Below are 26389 nucleotides of genomic sequence, written 5' to 3' on the forward strand. Positions count from 1 at the left end.
AGTATATTAAAACGCCAAAAAAAATCGATTTTTTGAAAATCCTAACTGTATATAACCCATTAAACCCCACAACCATACTTAGCATTGCATTTATAACGCTCCAAAAGTCCATAAATATATTATTTTCCTCAACTAATATGACAGCTCACATTAATTAGTCAAATCAGCTAATTACTTTATGAATGCCATGGTCAGTTAGAAAATGAAACGCGAAAAAAGTTAAAGAAGTGTGTGTGTGTAGATAAGCAAAATAACGTCGAAATTCACAAAAGATGCGTAGGTGACCTTAATCTTGACATTTAATATAAGTTTTATCGCTTTTTTGCAATAAGTCTTCCGCAACAGCACCAAAGACCACGAGTAAAACACACACGCACACAACCAACACCTGCGAACTATTTGCATTCTTCTTCATCAATGAAATTAACGGTGTTTTCTGATGTCTACATATATATGTATATACATATATACTTGCATATATTTACATGAATATTTATCCACTGCACGCTGTCCGTTGAACTCCACAAATGCAGTTCCTCCGCATATCAAGTGTGTTTATTTGCATTAAAAGTAGCTAAAAAAACCATAACTGTAAAACCGAAATATGTAAGCGGCCATATCTAAGTTATGCGAACGGTGAAATAATTTAGAAATAGTTAACAAAAGGTAAACACTGATGATTAATACAAGAAATCAAAAGCTTCAGTGGCTGAGTGTTGATTAGAGGTGAGCTTGTTGGCTGTGTTATCAGCGTGTTGGTAAGAGCGAGGCACGCAGCCAATAATTTCACGGCTTGAACGCTCTTTTGCTAACTTGTAGCTATATACATACATATATATGGATGTATCCAAGCGCATAAGTTATAAGCTAATAAAAATGCATAATGATGATCTTTAAGATATTGTTTGTAGAGCATTTTGAAGTTTTCGATGTTTATACCCTGTATAAACTGTATATTCATTTTGAAGTGTGTAACACCGAGAAGAAAAGGTCTGAGGCACTATTAAATTTACAAATATACCTATATATATTAGGGTGTGCTTTTTTTAACTATTCATTTTTTCAATCCCATCATGAATTTTTTTTTTTTTTGAAATAACCTTTAAAAAAATTCCCTGTAAATTTGAGCCCTTAATATTAACATTAAAGACTGCACCAAGGCATGTAAAAGTTTTCCATTGAAAATACACGACAATGGTGATTTTTTATCTTTAAATTCTATAGCTCACAATTGAACATTATACAAAAGTGCTCATTGTGACAAAGTGGAAACTTACATCGGCGAGGTAGTGTCGGGCTCTAAACCTGATTCTTACACGAAATTCGCATTTTTTGTATATATCTCTTAAATGACAAGAGCTATAGAAGAAATGTAAATGCAAATAAATATATATTGACAAAAGCCGACCTATCAAAATCAACTTCTTGTATTGATTTTTTTTAATTATGAAGGGTATTTTTATTGCAATCCAAGTTTCTTCTTGTTTAAAAATGAATAAACACAAATTTATGCACACATAATTATTTATTTTGTATTATTTTAATGTTGATTAAAAAATTTTGCAAAGAAATAAAGTGCAAAGGGAAATGTTGCGCTAATTTCTAAAAGTGTTTATAAAGTGAATACATTAACCCAAATTCAAGGTCATGCATTGAGGAAGACAAATTTGATTTTCGATTAACCAAGAACGCTGGCTGCCGGCGAGAAGACAATACACGTTATAGACTTATATAAATTAATAAAATTTCCGGGTTAATCAAATATTGAAAATAGAAAGAAAAAATTTATATAATATTGTAGTGCGAATATTCAAATAATATACTGAGGCAAATTTATACAGTTATAACTAGATACAAACATATCTTTGTTATATACTGGTTTATATACAAATAATCTTACACACAATCAACTTTGCGCTTGAGAATCTACTCAAGTGGTTAAATATTACTTAAGAACTTACTTACAGAATTTAAAAACCATATACATGTATATGTATGTATGTTTGTGTTTTCATAAGCGTGTCTGTATATTAACAGTAACATAAGAATTCTTCCAACCTCTTCCGCAGTTTATTGATTATCAAATTATTTCAAATTATAGTGTGTAAAGTAGCAAAAAAATATTTTAATTTTTCATGAAGCCGGAAGCTTTTTGCGTCATTTTCAGCTGAAAAAATCGGATATCTTTGTTAACGATGCTGTAATACTATAGAACCAGCTGAAAGCTTCAAATTTAACGATTAGAAACTGGTTATATGATGCCGGATAGATTGCCAAATATTTAAGCTCTTCCGTTTACATTTATTATTCTTCAATATATTCAATAAGAATGACACATAGTCCGTTTTTTTCTGCTGGCTGTCGATCTAATCGGTAATAAGAATATTAGACAGCCACTCATTTTCCTCTATTCTTTGTTATTTATGAGTTGATTTTTAAAGAATAAAAAAAAATATATATAAAAAAATTCATTATAAATAACCAGTTTAAGGATCATTTCCGCAATGTAATTATAACTGTTTAGAACCGTTAGAAACTTTTTAATTCCATTCTAGTCGTCACATTCGATACGATATAATTGCAGCTTTAATGAACTTACGTAATTTTTTTGGAAAGATTATCAGGTTATGTATTAATTTAATATATGTATACAAATAATTTATGATTTTTTCACGCACTAAGACATCTAACTATTGCTATATAAAATTATATTTTGGAACTAAATCTCACACAATTTTTACCTGCCGTCTGGGACGTAGTACAACTGAAGATTGTTTCATATTTTGAAATAAGTACTAACAGAATTTTTTTGTCAAATTAATGGTAATTAAATTATCATTTTCTAACAATTCTTATTTTTGGTTTCATAAATTATGGACCAATATGTAGTGCCTCAGGCATGAAAATCACTACAGATAATAACTATACCTAAGGTTCTGCATGGACTTCATACTTGCTTAGGTATATGCTTTCCTTACTGAAGTACATAAAGTGCATTCGTCGACTTTTACGATAAGTGAAATTATTCAACAAAGAAATTTCATTAAATTGTGTGCGGAATCAAATTTCTGGTGCCGAAACCTTCAGAATGTTGGAGCAGGCTTTTCGTGATTATTGTCGGTCATGAACAAGTGTGTTTGATTGGTATAAATTATTCGAAGATGGTCGAGAACGCATTGACGGCGTACTACGTCCAGGATGCACATCAATATCAACTGAGCACGTCAATAAAATAAACGAATAGGTGCTTGAGAAATAATGATTGACAGTCAGAGTTCTTAATGGCATCGTTGGAATATGGAAGCGATCAGTGAAAAGCATTTTAAAAGATCATTTGGGCCTAGGAAAATTGAAAGAACGTTTGGTTCCAAAATTTCTCATTTATTTTAACGTCTGTGAAACAGTGCTTTACGACTACCAGTTTATCATGAAAGGTATTATTATTGACGATGATTCTTGGGTCTATGCTTACGACCCGGAAACAGGCGATAAAGCGGCTGTATATCGTGGCAAAGGTGCACCGAAGACGAGAATACCACGTCAAAGCAGCTGGTAAAAAATTAACTGTATGTTGAAAGTTTTCTTTGATAATCGGGGTGTGGTGCACTTCGAATTCCATCCGACTGGCCAAAATGTCAACAAGGAATAATATTTGAGTGTACGTCGTTTGGGAGAAACTATTCGTAAAAAGATCCCGGAACTATGGGCCGACAGCTCTTGGTTTTTGCACCACGATAATGCACCGTCGCATACTGCACTGGTTTTTCGTGAGCCTTTCGCTAAATAATCAATCAATATCGTACCGCAACCTCCGTATTTGCCTAATCTAGCTCCGTGTGACTTCTGGCTATTCAGCAAACTCAAACTGTTCGGGAAACCGATTTGAAAAAATTTTAAATTCTACATATAGAAAATATTACCTAATACGAGACAATATTTAAAAAAATCTTATCTTAATTGATTCTTAAGATGTAATATTTACTATAAATGTTTGCTTTTGTTATTATTGACAAATCAGAAATAAGAAAACAACTTTTATTGAAAATTTTTTTTTATTCATTAAATTTCTTCTAATTTTATAACAAAACCCCGTAGGCAAATATTGAATCAACTCAACCCCATTCAATTATTTTACACGTATAAACATGTACGAGGTGTGTTCAAAAAGTATCGCGAATTTTGTGTTTTTTCAAAAGTTATTTATTTATTCATGAATATCTATTTTGTCCCCTTCAAAGTAATCCCCATGAGATATTATACACTTGCGCCAACGATTTTTCCAATCTTCGAAGCACTTCAAAAAATCATTTTTTTTATCTTCTTCAGCTCCTCCTTCGATGCCGTCTTTATCTCGTCAAGAGAAGCGTAACGTCGTCCTTTCATGGGCCTCTTTAGTTTAGGGAACAAGAAAAAGTCACAGGGGGCCAGATCTGGGGAATACGGCGGCTGCGGCATCATTAATGAGTTGCTTTAGGCCAAAAAGTCGCGCACAAGCAACGATGTGTAAGCAGGGGCGTTATCGTGGTGCGAAAGCCAATTTTTCTCACATCTTCTCGGCCTTCTGAGAATATTTTGTACCACCGATAAACGTTGCTTCGGTCCAAGATAGCTTCTCCGTATGCCACAGTCAACATTCGGAATGCATCCGCGCACTTAATTTCGTTTTTCACACAAAATTTTATACAGGTTCTTTGATCCATTTTTTTCAATAGGTAAAAATCGAAGACGATCCAACACACGTGCAAGCAAAGCAGCTGTCAACAATTAAATGAACATTCAAAATGGCCGAGCTTGTCGGCATAAGTGAGAGACATGAGTACCAACATAACGCCACAAAAAATTCGAAATTCGAATATACGTAACCCGCGAAAATTCAAAATTCGCCATACTTTTTGAACACACCTCGTATATGCATATAAGTTTGTAAAAGTTCGCAGCAGCTATTTTCTCCTAACTACAATATGGCATATACTATATACTCGTATATAAAAAATGCAATAACTTAAATGAAACACACATACATATATACTACTATACTTCTTCATACCGATTAGTCATCAATGAATTTCTCTACACACATACCAACATATGTATGTACATATGCATATACCCATATAAATATATTAGTAATCTCTGTAAGCTCCTCAGTTGTTGTGCGGATTTGTACATTTGTGTGCTGTTCGTTTAAGTGGCGCTTGTGTTTAACCATTTGCGGCATTTTACTACATCATTAACTTATGCTTATACAGAAAACGTGACGTGTAGCGCACACTTTGCACCAAATGTGAGCGAAACAATGATCAAAACAAAAAGAAGAACTCAAAACATGTACTTAATTTATTTTAATTTATTGTGTTTTTACTTCATTTTTAGTTCGACAAAAGCATAACGGTATAAAAACGTTAGGCCAGTTTTTGAATGGTTTATAGTGTCGTTAAATTGAGTTATTTTGTCGGCGAAATATGTTGGCTAATTCGAAGGGTTTTGCTTGATGGCTTCGAATTCTAACTAGAAATAAATAATTTATGAGAAATGTATTTATGTATTTATGTATTTATGTATTTGGTTATACATACATATATTGGTACATTTACAAGCGAAATAAAATATTATTTTTATAAGATATTATTTTTGTAGAAATTGGATATCTGAAATAAATATATTAATTTAACAAATTAGTAAAATAAATATTTGTGCAAGATTTAAAAACAAATAAACAATTGGCTTAAGCTGCATATTATGGACCTGATAACCTTACTAAATTGGTAGAAAGTTAAAATTATTTAATTTCACATTTCTTCAAAAATAATGGCGGTGAGAATGTGACCGTTCTTGCGACATGATAACCGACTATTTGATGCCTGAAATTGAAGCTTGTGATATCCCACACATTGCCTCAATTAATGGATTTATTGAAAGTACACTTCGCAGAAAAGATAATTTCACGTTTGGGCCAATCGTTTGCCCACCAAGATAGTATGATATCACATCTTTAGACTTTTACCTGTGAGGATATGTACAGTTTAAAGCCAATGCAAACCATCTCAACGAGTCATTGAAAATTTCACTCAACTCCGGACGGACCATCTTAGACATAGCCGCGACCAACATTTGAAAGATATAATCTTCAAAAAATAAATGCCAAAGAATCTTCTTTCGAATGATAATAAACATTTCCCATTAAATTTGAAGTTTCGGTTTGAAGTATATAACCTCAAAATTGATCACCTTTCGCAAAGTAGTCAATCAATTTTTGAAATATTAACCAGATACCGTCGATATCGGCCTCTCTAGGAGTACCATATCGCGAATAGCTCCCATATACTTAAACTAAACGATCAGAAAAAAGATCTGGCGTTGAAAGCATTGTCATGTGACGAGATAAAGAAATGAAAAATGTCAAACATCGATGTATTGAATGGTGTTGTTGTTGTATGAATGTAAATATTTACTTAAACCTGAGGTATTTTAATATATTTACATGGTTAATCGTTTAAAGTATTTAATTTTCTAATGGCTTACCTTTTACTCCTCTCAACCTCTTATACTTTAAAGCTTCTACTCTCTTATTTATAATGTTGTTGAAACTTTCCAGATAAATACAACGAGCTAAATATATAAATTAAAGTCATTGCCACTTGAATTAAAATATTCATTCTTCATAATGTTATTTTAAGCTTGATGTTAAAAGGGTTCCAAGCATTTCGCAAAATACCATGCCAAAACAAAACGTTTTTTAAATAAGCATAATTAATAAGCTCATCTCTCAAACACAATTTATTTTTTTTTTTGCGTGACTTTTCCTTATTCAAATGTCTCCATTTCAAATTCCTTTCTAAACAAAATCTCAGTATTCATTTCTTAGACGCAACTGGCAATCAATCAAACAGCTGGCTCAAGAACCACTCAAGGTTAATGTGCTCTCCGATTGCGAATACTAGACGAAGAACTTGTTCGTGCAGCATTTAAAAATGTTTTGGCTTTGCCTTGAAAATAAAAAATAATCGATTTCAAGGCTGAAATTACGATAATTATTTACAGGCGTATCTATTGAGAACTATAAAAGTATATATTGATACAATGGAGAATAGTTCTTACTACTTGATTACAAACATATTCGAATATATGAAACTATTTTGCAATTAATATTTTCGATTTGGTGGTAAATACATAGTTGTATTAAAGACATTGGCATTCAAGCAATACACATGCATGCGCAAAAATCTGTCAGTATTAAAACATCATAAAATATCACTCTGCGTCGGCGCTTGCGTACTTGTGCCATGTATTAAGAACTTTTAATACCAACGGACAAAACTTGTCTTTCACGTAAATCGCCACGTTTTTCAGATTTTCCACCTGCAAATTATTGCTCTTGAACGTCAACATTTACGAGTGTATCTCGGCGCGATTGTTGGCAATGACACGGAAAGAATTTTTCGGGAGTAGCTTTGTGCGGCTGCTGCTGTTGACTTCAAGGTCGACGAGATTTCGTGGCGCACACATAATGCAAAATTCATTTGCTGGTGGCAAAGTGTGCTTATTGTATACAGAAGCTCATAAGTAATTTTTCTTATAACACAAATATTAGGGTGTGCACTTTTTTAAACAATTTTTCACCTAAAAGCTTTCAGGAGACTTTGATTGTTACTTTTTTTTTTTGTAGAAATTGTTACTATTTTTGTAGAAATATTTTTTTCCGTCGAATGCCATGAAAAATGGATTGTCAGAAACAGACAAGTTTTCAGCCTGCGCTTGAGATGGAAAAAATGTTGCCTCAACTGAACACACCCTAATATATACTGTATGTATATATATACATAACAACATATATATGTACTCATATGTCAACACCTTATAATATATATATGAATATATAATATATTTTCAAACGGAATCACTTTGAACGCACACATTTCAAGGATTGACAATCAACAGATTTTATCACCTTTTAATTATATGCTTATACAAGTTTTTTTTTTTTTAATTTTTCTAATTTTCTTGACAATTAAATTTATTTTGCAATTGAGTTTCTTTACTAGAATTGAAGTTCTTGCAGCAGTTATGCTTTGGTCGGCAGTTCTTTCTGCCATTAAATACAATTTCATTGTTTACTTTGTTGCTGCGAATTTAATAAAAATGCGAAATAATTGAAGAAATATTCATAGATACATACATATATATAAGATTATTGCAGTTTTAATACAATACTGACTGTGACATTGAGTTTTGCCTAGATATCTTGACTGAAAGATATGATGAGATTATACTAGCAAACTATACAAACTTTGATGGCGCTTCTTGCAGATATATAAAAAAAACATTAAACACCGACTAGTTGAACAAAATCATCAGACAAGTGTTAGGGAGATGGTAAGAGAGCTCGACATCTCTCACGAGACCATTCGAAAGATTTTAGTGGATATTTTGGGTGCGAAACACGTTTTTGATCGACTTGTCCCGATAAAGCTGAATTGTTTTCAAAAAGATTACCGTAGAGACCTGTTTTGGGCAAAAAGTTCTTATGAAAAGTGTTTCAAATATAGTCAAGAATAACTCAAATTGGCAGATGATGAACCACTTCTTGGGAAATAGTTTGAGGATTGAGTCTGACATTTTGTCTAAGCTATTTATTATACGAACACCTTTTTACTAAAAATAATAAACAATTTTTGAGTTATGAAATATTTTGACATGCCTTCAGCTAATTTAATTAATGAAATAAGAGTAGAAATAGTTTAAACATAACTTCAAAAATATATCAATATTCAAAAAATAAATCCAAAACATGCGTATGATAAATAATTGAGAAGCTGTCGTAAAAAAGACTCCGATGGTCTCATCAATTTATTTTATTTTGGCAATGTCAGCACCGTTAATTCATTCTAAGATTTATTCACTATAAGGGTAAATTTTTCGTTAGGTTAACCCTGTATCCACCTTTCCCATTGTATTATATTGCACAATTGGCTGAATTGAAAATATTAGATAACAAGTTCTGATACTATACGGACAAACGTACTCACATATTTTAAATAATTAATTAATACTACCTTGACTGTATAAAATTAATAGTATAATTAATAATAAATTATGAAATTTTGTGAAACTATGTGACAAATGATAAATATTTGTTGTTTGTTTTTGATACTTTGCACTGTCTCTGTTGAAAAGTATGAGTTCGTTGCAAAAGTCTTTTGTTCCCATTAAACAATATTTTCCGTAATGTACAATAAAGGATGACAACAAAAGAGCAACGATTGGAATTTGCATACATTTTAGCATGGCACTAAAGAGTTCATTTCGAAGTTTTGATTTAGTCTTTAATTATTCACAGTTCAGAAGTGAACTCTGGCAGAACTTGGGGATTTACTACGAATTTCACAAAGAACTTTCTGTATTCTTTTTTATTCAGTGATATCATCCATATACGACCTATTAAATAAAAAAAAAAAAAAAATACCTTCTTGGTTTCTTTACAGGGAGAAATTTGTTTGTAAATTAATTATGAATTTCTCAAAAACCAAATTTAATTTGTCAACAGTTGATGACCATTTTCAGGGTCCGCGAATAAAGTTTGTTTGTAATTTTAAAGCGGTTAAACCAATTTCGACGGCTATGAAGGCCTAATTTATTCATGAAGTAAGTAAAGGGGAATCGAATTATCTATCAACCTTTATTAAGCATGTATTTTGGTGTATAAAAAATGTAAATATATATTGAATAATAAAAAGTTGTGGCTACTCAGCTAATCTTCGACGGGTGATAGTTATTTGAGGAACTATAAAATTAGATATGGGATCTTAATTTACATAAGACTTGATTCTTATGTAAAGTACGTATGTTTAAAACCAGTTTTTCGTGAAACGGCGCACTTGCGAAAAAAAAAGAAATTTTTTCAGAAAAATTAACAGTCAATTTTTTTTTTTATAGAAAAATGTGCAATAATAACACAAAAGTCCACTTAGCTTTCTAGATTATATTACCGTTAACTAATATTCCGAGTGCACGAGTGGTTTCAACGTGAGGACATAAATGAACAACATATGGGCCAATCAAAATCCGTGATCACCGGAAATCGGACATCAAAACTGTGCGTGAATTCATCAAAAATCAGTTGAAATCATCATTAAAATTTATGTAAATGAAATTGAACATCTCCAAAATATCGATTTATCACACTTTGAACGAAATTTGGGCTTACGAAAGGTGTGCGCACAGTTTGTTCCGCACAAATTGACTGATGACCAAAAATTACTCACAATCCAACATTCAATCGACGCTTATGACTGATTATTTGAGCAAAAATCATATTTTAACCATTAACCACTCGCCGTATTCACCTGTTATAACACCGTGCGACTTCTTTCTTTTCGGAAAAATGCATTTGCTCATGAAAGGAAAGCGTTTTCAGACATAGAGACCATTCAAAAGGCTTGCGCCGGCTTAACTGGCGGGCACACCAACCTACGTGTATGACTCTCGCGATAAAACACTCGTTCGACATGCTTTTGAATCGTGCAAAAAGCTGTATTTGAGCAGAAAGAGACTATTTTGAATAAAAGAGATTGATTTTGCCGAAAAAACTATTTGTTCTGCTTTTTTTTTAAGTCCTGTTTACTTTGGAAAGCTCCTTGTTTGTTGATATATGCAGACTACAGCAGGTATTTCAATAAAAGATTCTTGGGTGGGCTACCACGAACATTATATTGTATGAAATACCATAATATTCAATCAAATGAATGTTCACTTTTGAAATCAAAATATAAAATGTTTGCTTTTTTTAATTATGGAAGAAGGGAATACTTCCACCACTTCATAGCGCGCTTTTCAGTGGATAGATGAAACGTGTGCTATTCCATTTGATTCCTACTTTGAATTCGATAGAAATAAAAAAAAAAAATCTACAATATTTTTTTACTCAGTATTATATAATAACCATAGTAATATATGCATGTTCATCACTCGATTCACATGTCCGCGCACAATGGAAGCAAAACAATGTCATTCAAACAATGTGAAAAATATGAATGTTTGGTAAATAAAGGTAAATAGAGAAAGAGAGTTTGTTTACATGCCCGTATAAAATATGCAAATTACAGCAAATCAACGATGGAAGACATCATCACACTTTCCAACAATTTTTGGCAAAGACGCCCGCAGTTTGAATGATTTTCGCTTTTGCGTACCTTCCTACGCACATAATTAAGGTGTGTAGTGCAAGCGGAAATATAGTAAAAATAATGAAAACAAAAATATTAAACAATTAAGTTGAAGTTATAAAACATATGGAAGTAATCAGGGTTGGGAATTTAGCACATCTAATGACTGACAAGCGATTATGCACCCACGCTGAAAGTAATTTGTACATACCTACTAATATATATAATTTATGTATTACATAAGTATTAATATATTTGTATGTAGATATGTATGTATGTACATATATTTAGTATATATTGCTGAACATCAATTATTCACAAGATTTCTATCATTTTCACTTGGAAAGCGGCATAAATTTGACGAACGTATTTTTTACGAAGCAAATGACGGAAGAAATTACGAAAATAATGATGGCGATAATAACTTAATCAGCTTAAAATTTATGTTGATAGCAACACTTTTTTATAATGTCATGTTTTTGTATACATTTTCAGATTTTTATGGTTGCAGAGCTAATTGAAATTTCTGATTTGTAACAACAAATAATGAAAAAAAAAAAAATGGTTGTTCAAACAATTTTAATTTTATCTTATTTAAGATATTATTTAAGAAAATTATCTAAATGGTGGCCAATCGACCGGCCCAAAATTTGAAATGATCTGCTCACCGAAGTTCTTCTCGGAGCTTTTCAAGAGCCCATATTGGGAAGCGATATAGCTTGCGAGTCGGCCAGCTTCATTGCAGCAGCTCAAGCTGTGTTTTGCATGCTTTCAATTTAAGATCTCGACGTAAAATGCGTCAAGTCGTTCCACACGTCAGCCTGAGTTGCTGCAAACGACGCCGAATCGACTCTTCACGGTCTTCGTGTATACTCTCAGCTGCGGCTGCTGTACCAACAAGTTGTTCTGATAAAAGTTGTTGCTCTCATCAGTGGGACACAAGGCTGGAGAAGTGTTTTCTGCCGTTACTTCAAAACTAAAACCAATGAGGATAAATATTGCTGACTGATGCAAAGAGTCAAATGATAATTCAGCGAACATGTCTGGTATGCACAATGAGTTACAAGCAAAAATCCTCGTTCCTCGTTCCACCCAATGCTTTGAATCTAGAAACAATTACATCTGTTGAATAGTCTACATGAATGAAATAGAAAAAAAAGTAGACCTACAGATCATATATGTAAAAGTTTGAACTCATCTTGGCATGAAGTGGTCAAAACTTTGGAATCCATCAGAGATGATTATTGCGAAAAGCCTGTAATGCGAAAAAAATCGTTAGAAATGTGTATTATCGAATTTCCAAAAGCTGGAAATGGCAGTAATGGTTATTGAATGAGGTGCTATTTAGAGAGAGTAAACAAAGTGAACAAAGAGAAAGACTTCCAGATCATTGGAGAGGTGGAGAAGGATTTGTTGAAGAAACGACTGGTGCGCTGATGTTAACTGATATTAAGATATCAAAATAATATACCAGAGAGATAGACATTGGAATGGCTGCGAGTGAGTGATTATTAAAGGTTAAGATGTTTCTCGTTCTAATAGAGCACTCATCTATCCTAATGGCTTTGCTCAAAAATGCGTTCACTTTCAAACCTCCCGATATTAATGACAAATATACAGCTGCTTGAGAAGAAAAAGACGTGTGCACAATTAAAGATTGATATCTCAAAACCTGAGGGACTAATGACTTATCATTTTTATATATATAACACAGGTATTTTATAGCGTTTCCGAAGTTTTTGTTACAAACTTATTGTCACTGTTCAAGGTATAAAAAACTGCTACATTGTTGACAGAGCCCCACACATTTTGTAACGGTAATAATTACAGCAATAATGCCTGCCTTAAAAGCAAACAACTTTGCCTCTAATTCAATTGCAAAAGCGGCCGGGTGACATTGGTCGAATGGGCTGCCCACTTTGTTGCCATTCACAACTCTGGCTGACAATTGATTGCGTTGATGACAATGAAAGTTAATAAAAATCACATACACACATACATATACATATGTGCGTGAAGTGTGAATGCAAGAAGATCGCATAATGAAATTGTTGATAATAAGTATAATAATATACGTACGACCTTTTCTTTATATTTGTATACTATGTATATGTGTGGCGAGGGGGCGCAATTTCGGGTTTCACATTTTTGACCAACATATACTTATTTAGATATACATATGTATAACATGGATATACCGATGTTGATACATATGTACATATGTATAATATGCCTTAAATAACCGCACATCAAGAAGCTGTTTTTCGTGACAATCAAATAACTGTTAATGTTGTGAAGGTGAATTTTCTGTAATTGCGATTTTTTTTTGTGGTAGATAGATGTTGTGAAAAGCTGCAAGTTACACATGACACTTATATACATACATACATATATACATACCTTAATTAATACATTTGTATCTAAGCAGAGTTGTAACCGGATTTGGTACCACTGACCGAGTTATTAACCATGGCGCGGCAAATGTACTTTGACACAATCGTACAAATGATTTGCGGAAATCGAGATTACATATGTACATACTTAGTAAATATATGTATTTACTTCTGCTTACATATACAGTTACATAATCTAAAATATACCTATAAATAGATTTGCGGTGCGCGCATGCGCAACGATCTGTTGGGGCTCGTAGATTCATACATACAGACGTACACATAAATGAACTTGTCACCTTAAACAAATAGCAAACACAAAAACCGTTATTATGAGCAACAAATTAAATGTGGAAACACATGTACTTATGTATGTGTGCATGTACATATGTATGTGTATATATTCATAAACTTAATTAAATTTGCTGTTAATAAGTCACTGATTCATTGTAAATGCTCAAGTGAGCATCAAAGTTACATGCCTGGCGACTGTCACCACAGCCTACGCGTGCATCGGCAGCACATCCGCCCATTGGTTTACAGTAGCTCTGTAAATATTTATTTTTGTGGATCACATATGCAAATTAATGCGAAAACTATTACGATTGATGCTATAAAAAATGTTGATAGATGCTGTATAAAATAGTTTACCTGCAGCTATGACTACACTTTTGTTTATTTGGATAGTGTGGTGCAAAGTATAAACTTATTAAGTAATGTCAATAGAATTCTGTCAAGTGTCTGGTAGAGTCCAGAAGACCGAAAAGTGAAAATGATGATAAAATATTTCTTGAAGCACGTTCATAAGTAAAGTATAGAATCTTTATCTAGAATCGCATAAACTTTCTTCAATTTTAACATAGATTGAGAAGTTTTCAATTGAAGTCTCGTATACCATTCACCTTACTTAAGTTCACTATTTAGGCATTATTTCTGGGGAAAATTTTGCACAATATTGTTAAACGGAATATGATATGTGCCCCATGCCATGTACTGCTGTGATCATATTGAAAGGTTAATTTTTAATTTATACTTCAACCATCGCATTCATCTGATTTATCTTCGTGTACTTCTGGGCAGCGGGAGGGGATTACTATGAAGCAGATGAAATATACAAAATTCACCTTTCAATTTGATCTCAGTAGTAAGTATGTGTGTACATTAGAGCGGGTCGATTTTTTTAACCGGATCATTTTGAACATTTTTAAGTAAATGACTATGTGTCCAAATCCGATTTGACCGATTATGACAAATGATCAATAGAGTACCAAAATGTAACTTCGTATTAAATTTCATTCGGATATCTCGGAAACTTACGATTTGTATGATCGTCTTAAAAATCGTTGACTTGAAACATATTTAATAAAATGAATCCGAAGGTGATACAAAAATCAGCAGTAACTATTCAACCTTATGAAGTTTTTTATTTATTCTGACATTGTTTGAAGAAAAAAATTTAATAATTATTTCTTACTTATTAAATATATTTTAGTTGGGCTCGTGGAATTCTAAGTATAAATGTAGTATATAAAATAATATTTGGACTAGTATATTTAATTGAATGATTATTAGATACCTAATTATAAAAAAAGTTGAATTTTTTTTTAGTTTCAGCTTTCTGTCCCTTTTATCGAAATTCAAATAAATAATGTAATCAAACAAATTCGAATTTGGACGTAACGACTTTTCTAATTGTACTTAATGCTTAAAATCAATTGCTTGGAGTTGCAAATATTTCTATTGATTTTAGGTATTTGCATTTTTAAACATTGTGCAATTAAAAATCAAATAAATACAACAATATTTTCATAGCTGAGCTGAATTTAATAAAATTATAATGATTTGAGTTCAGTTGAATTTAGTTAAGTTATATTGATTTGAATTAAGTTGAGTTGTGTTGAGTTGAGTTGAGTTGAGTTGAGTTCAGTTGAGTTGAGTTGAGTTGAGTTGAGTTGAGTTGAGTTGAGTTGAGTTGAGTTGAGTTGACTTGAGTTTGAGGTGAGCTGAAGTGGATTGAGTTGAGTTAGAATCAATTGAGTTAAGTTAATTCGAGTTGAGTTGAGGTCGCTTCCGTTCTTAATGCCATAAATAAAGTCATCAGAAATTTGATTGGAATAGGAATGATTGTGTTTATACATATTTACTTGCCTTTTCTACAACGGGCTATATGATTAACAATTCAATACTTAGGAAACTTTATAACCATCTCCTCTCTAGGATTATGATATTCAGTATGTAGTGGGATTGGCGATTGTGATACAATATATAAGATTTTGATATACCGATTTTTGAAAATTAAAATAGGTGAATAAATAATAAGAACACAGATAGTGTCTCGAAAAGCTTAAAAAAATAATAATCTAGTTTTTAGTGTTAAGTGTTATGATAATACAATATTTAGGATATAAATTTCAAGGTTTTGAATGTCCGGTTTATTCAAAATGCGAGAAACTTAAAAATAAATATTAATTAATTCATAGAAGTAAATAACTGTATTTCAAAAACAAAAATTTTACATGCCTATTTTTATTGAGCTCTTTAAAAATAAAACTTTCATAATAATATTTATTTATTTACAGAATTATTCAATCGCTTGACTGGCACAATAAAGCTATGGGGCAACCGTATCGGTTTGAATAAAGCATGGCAGGGACCAAGCCCTTATGTGATGCTGTTTGATCCAGAAACGGTAGAGGTAAGAAAATGAAACAGTGTAAAATGTAAACAGAAAAGGAAGGAAGAAAATATACCTTGGCCAAGTCAAAGTCAAAATCAAGATGGAAATTTTTGTAAGTGATATCGAGGCTAGAAATGAATTTAAGTTTTAACGATTGTTAACATTTGGAATTCTCTTAAATCTCTATTAAACATACCAAAGTATTGCTTGCAAAATATAAATTAAAATAAATATTTGTATTAAATAAATGCATTGCCATTACTTCAGCAAGGTTAAGGTTTACTCAAGTTTTAACGGTTTGTTTTTGTTTAGCTAAGTTTGCTCGTAAAAGTTGAAGACTAATTTGTAATCATTAAGCTAAATTTTTATAATAGTCTAACAGTGGATGCAAGTAAATGCGTTTACATAAAATTTTATGCAACCTACTTACATGCCTTGCAGTCATAGCGCACATAATAACGTGGGAACCCTTCTTCACTTTCAATTTTTAATGTATTTTGCTGCCACTGTTTTTTTGATTGCGTTGCGGTAATTAAAAATTCACTACACTTTCTGATTACAGCCAATCTTGAATAGCCAAAAATTCATAGATAAAAGTCACGATTACGATTATTTGCGACCATGGCTAGGCACTGGACTGCTGACCAGCTTTGGCCGGAAATGGCATTCGAGAAGAAAGGTAAGCGATAAAATACACAAATGAGCTGTACAAATATACTATAATTTGTATTTAAATGAGCTTGAGTGTTTAGGTGCTAAAAATAAATGTTTTGTGTTGTGGTTTTCGGCTGCTCACCGAATTACGCAAACACATTTGCTGTCTTCACGCACCAAGTTCAAAGTCAATACAATGACAAAATCATTTTTTTGTAATAAAAATTACCACTTAATCACATTTCGTTTAATTTTTTCACATTTTGCAATTAGATTTTGACACCGGCATTTCATTTCAAAATTTTGGATGATTTTATCGATGTCTTCAATGAGGAAAGCGCAGTTTTGGCACGCAAATTGGAGCGCGAAGTGGGCGCCGAGGCCTTCAATATCTTTCCATATGTGACGCTCTGCACACTGGACATTGTGTGTGGTAGGTGCACGCTTGATTGCTATAATTGGTGTATAAAAGCGCTGTCACCATTCAGCATTTAACTTATCTTTTGTAAAATAATTATTAATCTTGAAACTTTTTTATCGAAACATAAAATTGTAATTTAGAAACGGCTATGGGCCGCAGCATACACGCGCAAGACAATAGCGATTCGGAATATGTGAAGGCTGTTTATGGGTAAGTTTCTGACTAATAATTTTTGTTATGGTCTTGATATAACAGAGTAAGAACAGTTTTGGAGTATTTACCAGTAAAGCCCTGGTAAAGCTTTTATTGGCAAATTAAGTTAGAAAGAAGTCTGATTGTAAAGGGGTTGGACCACCCCACATTAGATGAGTGATCATTGAAATGCATAATTTATAAATTTAGGATTTTAAAAGCTGCTTAACTAACTAAATCGTTGGTACACTTTCGTGATATTTATACTCCCGTACATGTTGCTCTAGAGTATATCTCATTCTCCTAGTAATTTTTTGAGATTTTGATTTTTGTAATTTCATAAAAAAAACACAATTTTATGATTCAAAATACACCTTATTATTCAGTATAATCTCCCTGAACATTAATACACTTGATCCAACGATCCTCCAATCGGTGCACTCCATACTTGAAGTGAGAATTCGGAAGTTCTGCAAGACACGCTTAAACAGCCGTTATGACCTCTTCATTTGATGAAAACCGCTTGCCACGCATCCATTTTTAGGTTCTGGAAACAAATGGAAGTGGCTAGGGTGGTGAATACGGTGGATGCTTCAACAATTCAAACTTTAGTTAATGCATTTTAGCTATTGTCAAAATTGATGAAAAAGTATTTTTTCTTCTGCAAACCGGGTCTTTATATACGAATTGTTTTCTTCAACTAGCCCAAAAGGTTGCAATAATATTCAGAAGTTTTTTTTTTGTTTTATTTTATTAAAGCTTACATAATAAACAAATTATTATATAAACTAAAGTAAAGTATTCAGAATTAATTGTTTTACCAGTTTGCAAGAAATCCACAAACAAAATTCCTCTCGCATTCCAAAAAAACTGGTACCATAACCTTCTTGGGTGATTTTCAACCACGAACTCGTTTCGAAGCCAAACAACTATATTCACACTTAGCCTCTTGTTATAATTCAGGATCATGGTGATAGACCCAAGTCTCATCCATAGTGATGAATCGACACACAAAATCAACTTAATCATTTTTATTTGTTCCATTATTCACTTAAAATATGGCTCACACTACCTAATGAGATGTGTAGATACGCTACTAAATCTCTCTCAGTCAGTGGACGATCTTCGAAAACCAAATACTGTATTTTTGATATGATTTCTGGTGTTGATGCGCTTTTTGGACGCCCTTCACGTGGATCGTCTTCTAGGCTTGTATGACCACGTTTAAATTCAGCAACCCACATTTCCATTGTTCTAATTGAATTTTGTCACTGCACGATATGCAATTTTTTCCATTGTAAAAAAGTTTTTTCACACTGCAACACTAAATGGTTTGTAAACAAAGAATGAATTGACAGATTGAAATAAATCTTCTCATACGTTCATATAAAGAGTACTGGAGTACAGTACTGGATATACTATAATTTAAAGAATCATATTGAGCCAAATATATGACTCCGCGTGTGGCTTCTATCAGAAACTTGCGTGGAAACATGTTCTCAAATATGTGTGGTGTGCTTTAAGTATACTATAATATACTAAATGTGGTCTGTTAACCTTTATTTATGAAAATATCTCACAATATAGTTAACCGGAAGGCTAAAGGAATGCATGAACTGATTACAAACATTTTACGAAGTGATTACCAAGGGTTCTATCACCAAACCATTACAGCTAAAAGGAAAGGGAAAAAGCATAAATTCGATCAGAATTTTGTAATTTTTTTAACACCACAATATTTAACATGTTGACATAATCGCGTCAGTATAAGAAAAGATATAGACATGCAAATATCTCTCTAATTAACGCTAAATTTTACTTAATTTGCCACTTAAGTTCAAAGTCATGGCCAATATACAAAAATACAACATTTTAGGTATATACACATTTCAATTTTGTCACACATATAGCCATGACTTAGCTGTCACTTCACTTAATTTATACAGCCTCACAAGTGCTAATTTTCGCAGTTTCAGTGAATTTGCATTTAGAGAAAAATGTAATACCTACCTAAAACCAGATTAATTAATAAGTCAAACCAAAGTTTATTAAAGCAATAGAGTCTTTGTTTTACTGATTTATAATTATTTAATTAACACAGTAAAAGTCTCGTTTTGCTTTTGGTTGTTAACTCGATAATAATAAGAAAAAATCATTTTAAGGCTTTCGGCACCAAAGCTATAATACCCTTCACAGATAAACAAGTTTTTCATATAAAGAAGAACTTGATTTTTCACCGTTACGTCTATACGGCAGTTATAATTCATAGTGGGCCGATATTGACGGTTCTGAAAACTTAACAATTTCTTGAACGGAAAACGACGTCTTCAAAATTACAGACAAAAGCAATGATGATCTCTTAGCAAAATTAAGTATACGTGATATATTTAAAGCTGAACATGATGATAATTAATTGCTCCCGAAATAGATAATTTAATTTAGTGCAGTATGCGAAGGCATCTAATTATAATGCCCAAAAAATAAGGTGATATTTGAATTTAAACTGTGTGCGTCAAAGGATTTGGAGAATATTTGTCGGGCACAGTTCACTGTTGCAGATCATATAATATAACATTGACGTTGTGTATGAAATAACTGAGATCTGCAAATCAACAAATCAACAAATCAGAAACGAAAGGGTCTAGGGTTTTTTTTTTTTTTTTTTTGTTTTTTGTGAAATAAATATGAATGGTCATATAGCCGAAGGATTTGAGTAAGTTATTTGGTTTGATTACAACGAGCGAACAAATGAGGAATCAAACCTTATAAATAATGCAAGCTATTTTACCATTTACAAATTTGTATCGCTGTTATTGTTTAGATTTCGGATGAGATACACAAAATACAATGTTCTGAGCTCTTGTTAACAGTTTCAATAAATGAAAACCTTAACAGTCTTCACCATCAATAATATTTTGAAAAACAGCTGATGTACAGCTGATCTCCGGGAGCTTCTTTCAAAAAAGACGTGTTGTGGAGACCACTATATATCTGAACCGGTTCCTCTGAAAAAACAACCAGATTATGTTAATTTAATGCTAAAAATAGTAATTAATCGAAGTAAAATGAATTTTTTTGACAAAATGGCGGTTTCTAAAGAAATTGATGTCTGACCAGAATTGCGGACTCAAAATGTTTATAAAAAAATATTTATCTGTGAAAAAAAATCGTCGCTTAATTACTAAAAAAAATATGTTTAGAAGCTCGTGTTAAAATTTTAGTTTAATCGGTTTGGTCGTTTTCGAATCATGTTGGTCACTGATTTTGAAAACGTCGTTTTGAGGAAAACGGGCTTAAAATTTGGAATGCACTTGCAAATTTATGTTTTTTTTTGGATTTCCACGGATGTGCCTTCTCATTGTCATTACATTCTTTGAATGTGTATTCAATGTCGTCTTCTGTCGCGTTGTTGAATAAACATAATGGCTTTTCGACTTTTCCCATTCGGTAGAGGCACTTTTTAAAGTATCCGATAATAGCTGGATTGTGCAAAAGTCAACATCTCCGAATTTACGGATTGACCATGAATTTAGGTATTTTATAAATCTGGCCGTCCGCCTGTCACGACTCTCATTCTCTCATTTTCTTTTCCATGTTATCAATAATTTGTCTATTTGTTCACACAGGTTTTTCCTGTATTGGAAAACCTTACGCCGGTTTTCCTTTATAAGCACACCTGCCTAGATCTCAGTTCCCCATAATAGGACACTGATTGTCGTCGACATTAACAGCTTTCTCTTTTCTGGAGTCCCCTATGTTGGCCATTAGTCTGTTAAGTTGGGACGTGATTTCCGCTGCTAGATTTGTACCCAGAAGGTTAGTCCGAGGTTCCGTCTTACGACTAGGTAGCTTACTGCTTTTTGTGTCCTAAGAAGCATTTTATAGCTCCTAGAGCTTCTCTGCCGGATCTAAAGCCGTGTTGTTTAGAGAAAGGTCCTCCAGCTCCGTTGATGTCCTTCATAGAGCTTTAGTTGAGGTCTCATTTTCTCTTAATGATTAGCACCAGCCGTTGTCTTTGTTTCTTTTTTGTTTTTTTTTGAGTTCAGGGAATATTCTGGCTTCGAGGTAGGCGTTGTACATACTTAATAGTATTATCGGTCGCTCTACAGCGATTTGAACTTTTCAGTGTCTGCAACTCTCCGAGCGTGAACTGGGGAATTTGCGGAAATCTCAGAGTCTTAATACATAAAGATTCAAAACTACATATCTAATTTTACAAAATCATTGATAGTGTCATAAATTGCAATAATATTGCAATTAAATTATGCCTAGGGCAATAAATCTACTGTATATCAGTATAATAGAGAGGAAATTTTTTTAGTGCCTGAAGCTAATTTTTGCTTTGCTAAAGAGCGCTGACTCTTGAGTTGTTTTCAGAAATTATAAATTATCGGAAGAGAAATTGTGTTATAATTAACCGATATCCACTGTTGGATTACCTATTATAATGACTTTTTCTTATCACAGCTTTGACTTTTTGTGCCTTTTAATGCTCGAAAAGAAAAAAAAAAATTTTAATAAATTGGAGTCAATGTTGAAATAAATAATTTTGCTTTTCGCTTTGTTATTTAATAATAATCTGTATAGGTATTTACGTTTTCGTTCAAAGACTGCATGTAAGAGATAAGTAATAATTGTGTGTTTAACCATTCCCAGATAGATATGATCTTTGTACTCACATCCACACCACGTTCAGGTCTAACAATTCAATTTAGCCAATATGAAATAGCAGAATTCTGCGAAATTCAATTTACTCTTACCCCAAATAAAAGCATTTCCGATAAAATCGGTGTGTGTATGCGAAATGAAAGTGGTAATGTGCGCAACATACATATATTATATTATACGTATGTATGTGTGCAATATGAACCAAATGAGTTGTCACTGAAGTGCACAAAAGTTTAATATCGAGAGCTGTCAACTTTGACAGTGAAACAAGCTCACATGCGTTCGATAAAATTTTTATGGGGTGGTATGTGCTCATGTGAAAAATATGCGAGATTAAGATGTCAGTTTGGCGGCAACACCAAACGAACTCAACTGACAAATGAAGTTTTCCACATTTAGTCGTGATAACGGCATATAGACGACATGCGAACATACCTACATACAAAGACACAGTTATGTGTGCGCAATAGAACATGTACACGGTAGTTGAATGTCAAAGCTTGAAGGAAAAAATCAATAGATAAAAACTGTCGTGAAAGATAAGAAATTGAAATTATTTTTTCAAATTAATTTTATTTTTATTTTATTAACTACAAAATTTTTCACTCTCATTATTTTTTACAGCATCGGCTCCATTGTGCAAAGTCGCCAATCGAAATTGTGGCTACAATTCGACACGATTTTCCGTTTCTCCGAAGATTACAAACGTCACCAGAGCTACATCAACACTCTGCACGGTTTCTCCAATCGTGTTATACGCGAGCGCAAAGCCGAACTAGCAGAAAATATACTCAACAACAATATCAACACCGCACCCGATGCTTATGACGATTTAGGAAAAAAGAAACGTCTCGCCTTCTTAGATCTTCTCATCAACGCCTCGAAAGATGGCGCAGTGCTCTCCAACGAGGATATACGCGAAGAAGTGGACACATTTATGTTTGAAGGTCACGACACTACCTCCGCCGCGATTTCGTGGACGCTCTTCCTGCTCGGCTCACATCCCGAATACCAAGAACGTGTGTTTGAGGAGCTGCAATCGATCTTCGGTGACGATAAAGAGACACCAGCGACTATGCAAAATCTAATGGATATGCGTTACTTGGAGTGTTGTATCAAGGATGCGTTGCGTTTGTTCCCCAGTGTGCCAATGATGGCCCGCTCCATTGGTGAGGATGTGAAAATCGGTGAGTTTCGATACAGCTGGTGTGTTTTAAAGCGTATATTTAGTCCAACATTTTTTCTTCTAGGCAACTACCTGATACCCGCTGGCACGACCGCCATTATTGTCACTTACATGCTGCATCGCAATGCGAAGTCATTCCCGAAACCCGAACAATTCAATCCTGATAACTTTTTGCCCGAGAACTGCACCGGTCGTCATCCCTTCGCCTATATACCCTTCAGCGCCGGTCCACGTAACTGTATCGGACAGAAGTTCGCTATACTCGAGGAGAAGGCGGTGCTGTCGACGGTGTTGCGCAAATACAAAATCGAGTCCGTCGACCGACGCGAAGATCTCACACTTTTGGGTGAATTGATTTTGCGGCCGAAGGATGGTTTGCGTGTGAAAATAACGAAACGCGTTTAAGCAGCGTGTGTGTGGGAGAAAATATTTTTAGCAATACTTGCCGTATGCTTAGTATATGCATACCACTAATTATAAGTTTAGTTAATTAAGCTTTGTATAAAAATAGTTTAGCAATTAGATTAAGAGTTGATTAATTAACTTTAAATTTTTGTATATACCTACACCTGTAAGAACTCTACAAAATGCAAATAGCTTTCACTTCAACATAAGTATTAATCGGGAACCCTTTTTTTTTTTAACGAAAACTTTCTTATTTAAGTTCCAAACATAAGTACATATAACAATCGTAGCTTGTATCACTTTCAAGCCAAATATACAAGTATTGTTGTATTAGTAAGCTATGGGCGATATTCTATCTAAACTATAATACAGTAATAAGTGTGATATTCTGATACTTCTTTCAAGATTTGTGAGGAAATAATTGTTTTAAACTCAAAAATATGTCATAAGTGCAATGAAATGTAGTAATTATTTTTTATATTAACGCTGATTGGAATAATGAAAAGAAACGTGTAAAAACTCAAAAAAAATAAAGGAAATTGCAACTTAAATACTTAAAACGTTAACTTCGGCTGCACCGAAGCTAATATACTCTTAAAAGGTGCATTTCTTTTAGTAACTATGTGTTCAGCTTATATGGCAGCTGTATGCTATAGCTAACCGATATAAACAATTTCTTTGGAAATTACACTGTTGCCTTAGGAAATAATCTACACCAAATTTCGTGAATATATCTTGGCAAATGGCAAGTGAATATATCTTGGCACGTTTTCCATACAAGAACTTTTTCCGATCGTTCAGTTTATATGGCAGCTATATGCTATAGTAAGCCGATCTGAACAATTGAGATTACATTATTATCTTAGAAAATAATCTATGCCAACTGTTGTGAAGATACGTTGTCAAATGTTAAAGTGTTCCATACAAGAACTTGGTTCCGATCGTTCAGTTTGTATGGCAGCTATATGTTATATTGGTCCGATATCGGCAGTTCCGACAAATGCGCACCTCCTTGAAGAGAAAATGACGTTTGCAAAATTTCAAAACGATAACTTAAAAATTGAGGGACTAGTTCGTATATATACAGACAGACGGACGGACAGATAGACAGGATAAAACACAATCAAATCAAATAAAGTCAGCTGGATTTCTATTTTAAACCCAAAGATAGATAACTGTTATGAGAAAAACTCGCTCTCTCATTTTCATTGAGATAACTGAAATATTGACTGATATAAGTACTTGTATGCTTTATAAAGTCGGAGCTCGGAGAAATATTAAACCGATTCAATTCATTTTTTATACTATTATTAGGAAAGGATTCCCTCTGAATTTCAATTGTATATCTCATACATTGACCGATATTCTCAGCCAAAAGTCAACTATAGATACTGGGGCCCATATATTCAGTACCTAGGGGCTTGGACAGTTTTGGTTGGATTTAGGCAATTTCGGTCATGAAGTGGAATACCTTAAATAAATTATAATGCAAAGGTTTATCCCGTCATATTAATTGCTTCTTGATTTGTACACTGGAAAGCGAAAAAATCAAATGGAATTTATCTTCCAATTTCATCCCTTTTTACACTATGGGTAGGGTAAATATGGTTGTTGTAGCCCTAGTGGTTTAGGATATGTGTACATTAAGCTTATTAGACCTGTGCGAAATTGTAGTTTTATATCTTAATTTAGTGCTTAGTTATGGCTTCTTATAGGTTTTTGGTTAATGATGTTTTGTGGGCGTGACACTAGACCGATTACTCCCATCTATGAACTCGCATTTGTTTTTATACTGAGGATTCCGCAGATAGTCACCCTGATTTCAACGTTTCTCGTCATCATGTATCTTTAACTATACCATTGTTAATGACCACATTTAAAGTGAGGGACTAGTTATAACCATGGTGGATATGGCTGGAATATATGGATGTTAATTTACCCAAAATATTAAACTTTCGGTTTGGCGTTTGAAAAAAAAAAAAATTATTTTAGAAATTGAACTAGTATTAAGGGTACACTCAAAGCAGGATTGGATTATGCGAATTTTTTGTCAGCTTTTGCTGCGATAATTTGATTTTGCGATTTATTTCTACCAGAAACCTACCGATCAATTATACTACGGATAATTCACTTAACGGGCACTTATGTCTTTAGTATTATTACTTTACTTTTACTGGACATGCTTGCTCATCGAAATTTGGAAAATTAAGAAAATTTCCGCATCCACTTTTAATAAATGGCTACTAGATGTTACACATGTCATTTGTATATGTAGGTAGGTAGGTAATATCCAGGCAGTCTCATTGTGAAATTAAATCCCCTTCCTCTATTATGTTCTGATATCAGTTTTAAAAGTTTTATACATCCTACTTCGATTCACTTTTTCTATACAAAGTTTTGTATTCGAATAAAGAACAGTGGGATCCATATTATATTAATTCCACATTATCGGGTGAGTGTTTTTGCTAGTTCATCTACTTTACAGCTATTAAGAAAATCACCATTGCATCATGAATGCTAGATCTACTAATATATCAAGACATTATTTCATTATCTTCGATGAACCCCTTAGAGATTACAAAGTCACTTGGCTCTCTGTGATTATAAATACTAGTATATTTTTGTTGTAAA

At 33.0% G+C, this 26389-nt stretch overlaps 1 protein-coding gene across 1 annotated transcript in view; it reads left to right on the plus strand.

Annotated features, from left to right (window-relative positions):
- Positions 1 to 24322, plus strand: part of LOC108975558 (cytochrome P450 4c3) — a 29530-nt gene extending 5208 nt beyond the window's left edge. Inside the window, exons 2-7 of the mRNA XM_018944116.1 lie at positions 16135 to 16250; positions 16795 to 16911; positions 17160 to 17319; positions 17448 to 17517; positions 22792 to 23354; positions 23418 to 24322. Coding sequence (XP_018799661.1) covers positions 16135 to 16250; positions 16795 to 16911; positions 17160 to 17319; positions 17448 to 17517; positions 22792 to 23354; positions 23418 to 23758 — 1367 coding nt within the window. The 3' untranslated portion in view covers positions 23759 to 24322. The remainder of the gene's footprint in view (positions 1 to 16134; positions 16251 to 16794; positions 16912 to 17159; positions 17320 to 17447; positions 17518 to 22791; positions 23355 to 23417) is intronic.
- The last annotated feature ends 2067 nt before the right edge of the window (positions 24323 to 26389 follow it).

The sequence above is a fragment of the Bactrocera latifrons genome, unplaced genomic scaffold (assembly GCF_001853355.1).
Source record: "Bactrocera latifrons isolate USDA-ARS-PBARC rearing strain unplaced genomic scaffold, ASM185335v1 scaffold_67, whole genome shotgun sequence".
Classification (NCBI taxonomy): Eukaryota; Metazoa; Arthropoda; class Insecta; order Diptera; family Tephritidae; genus Bactrocera; species Bactrocera latifrons.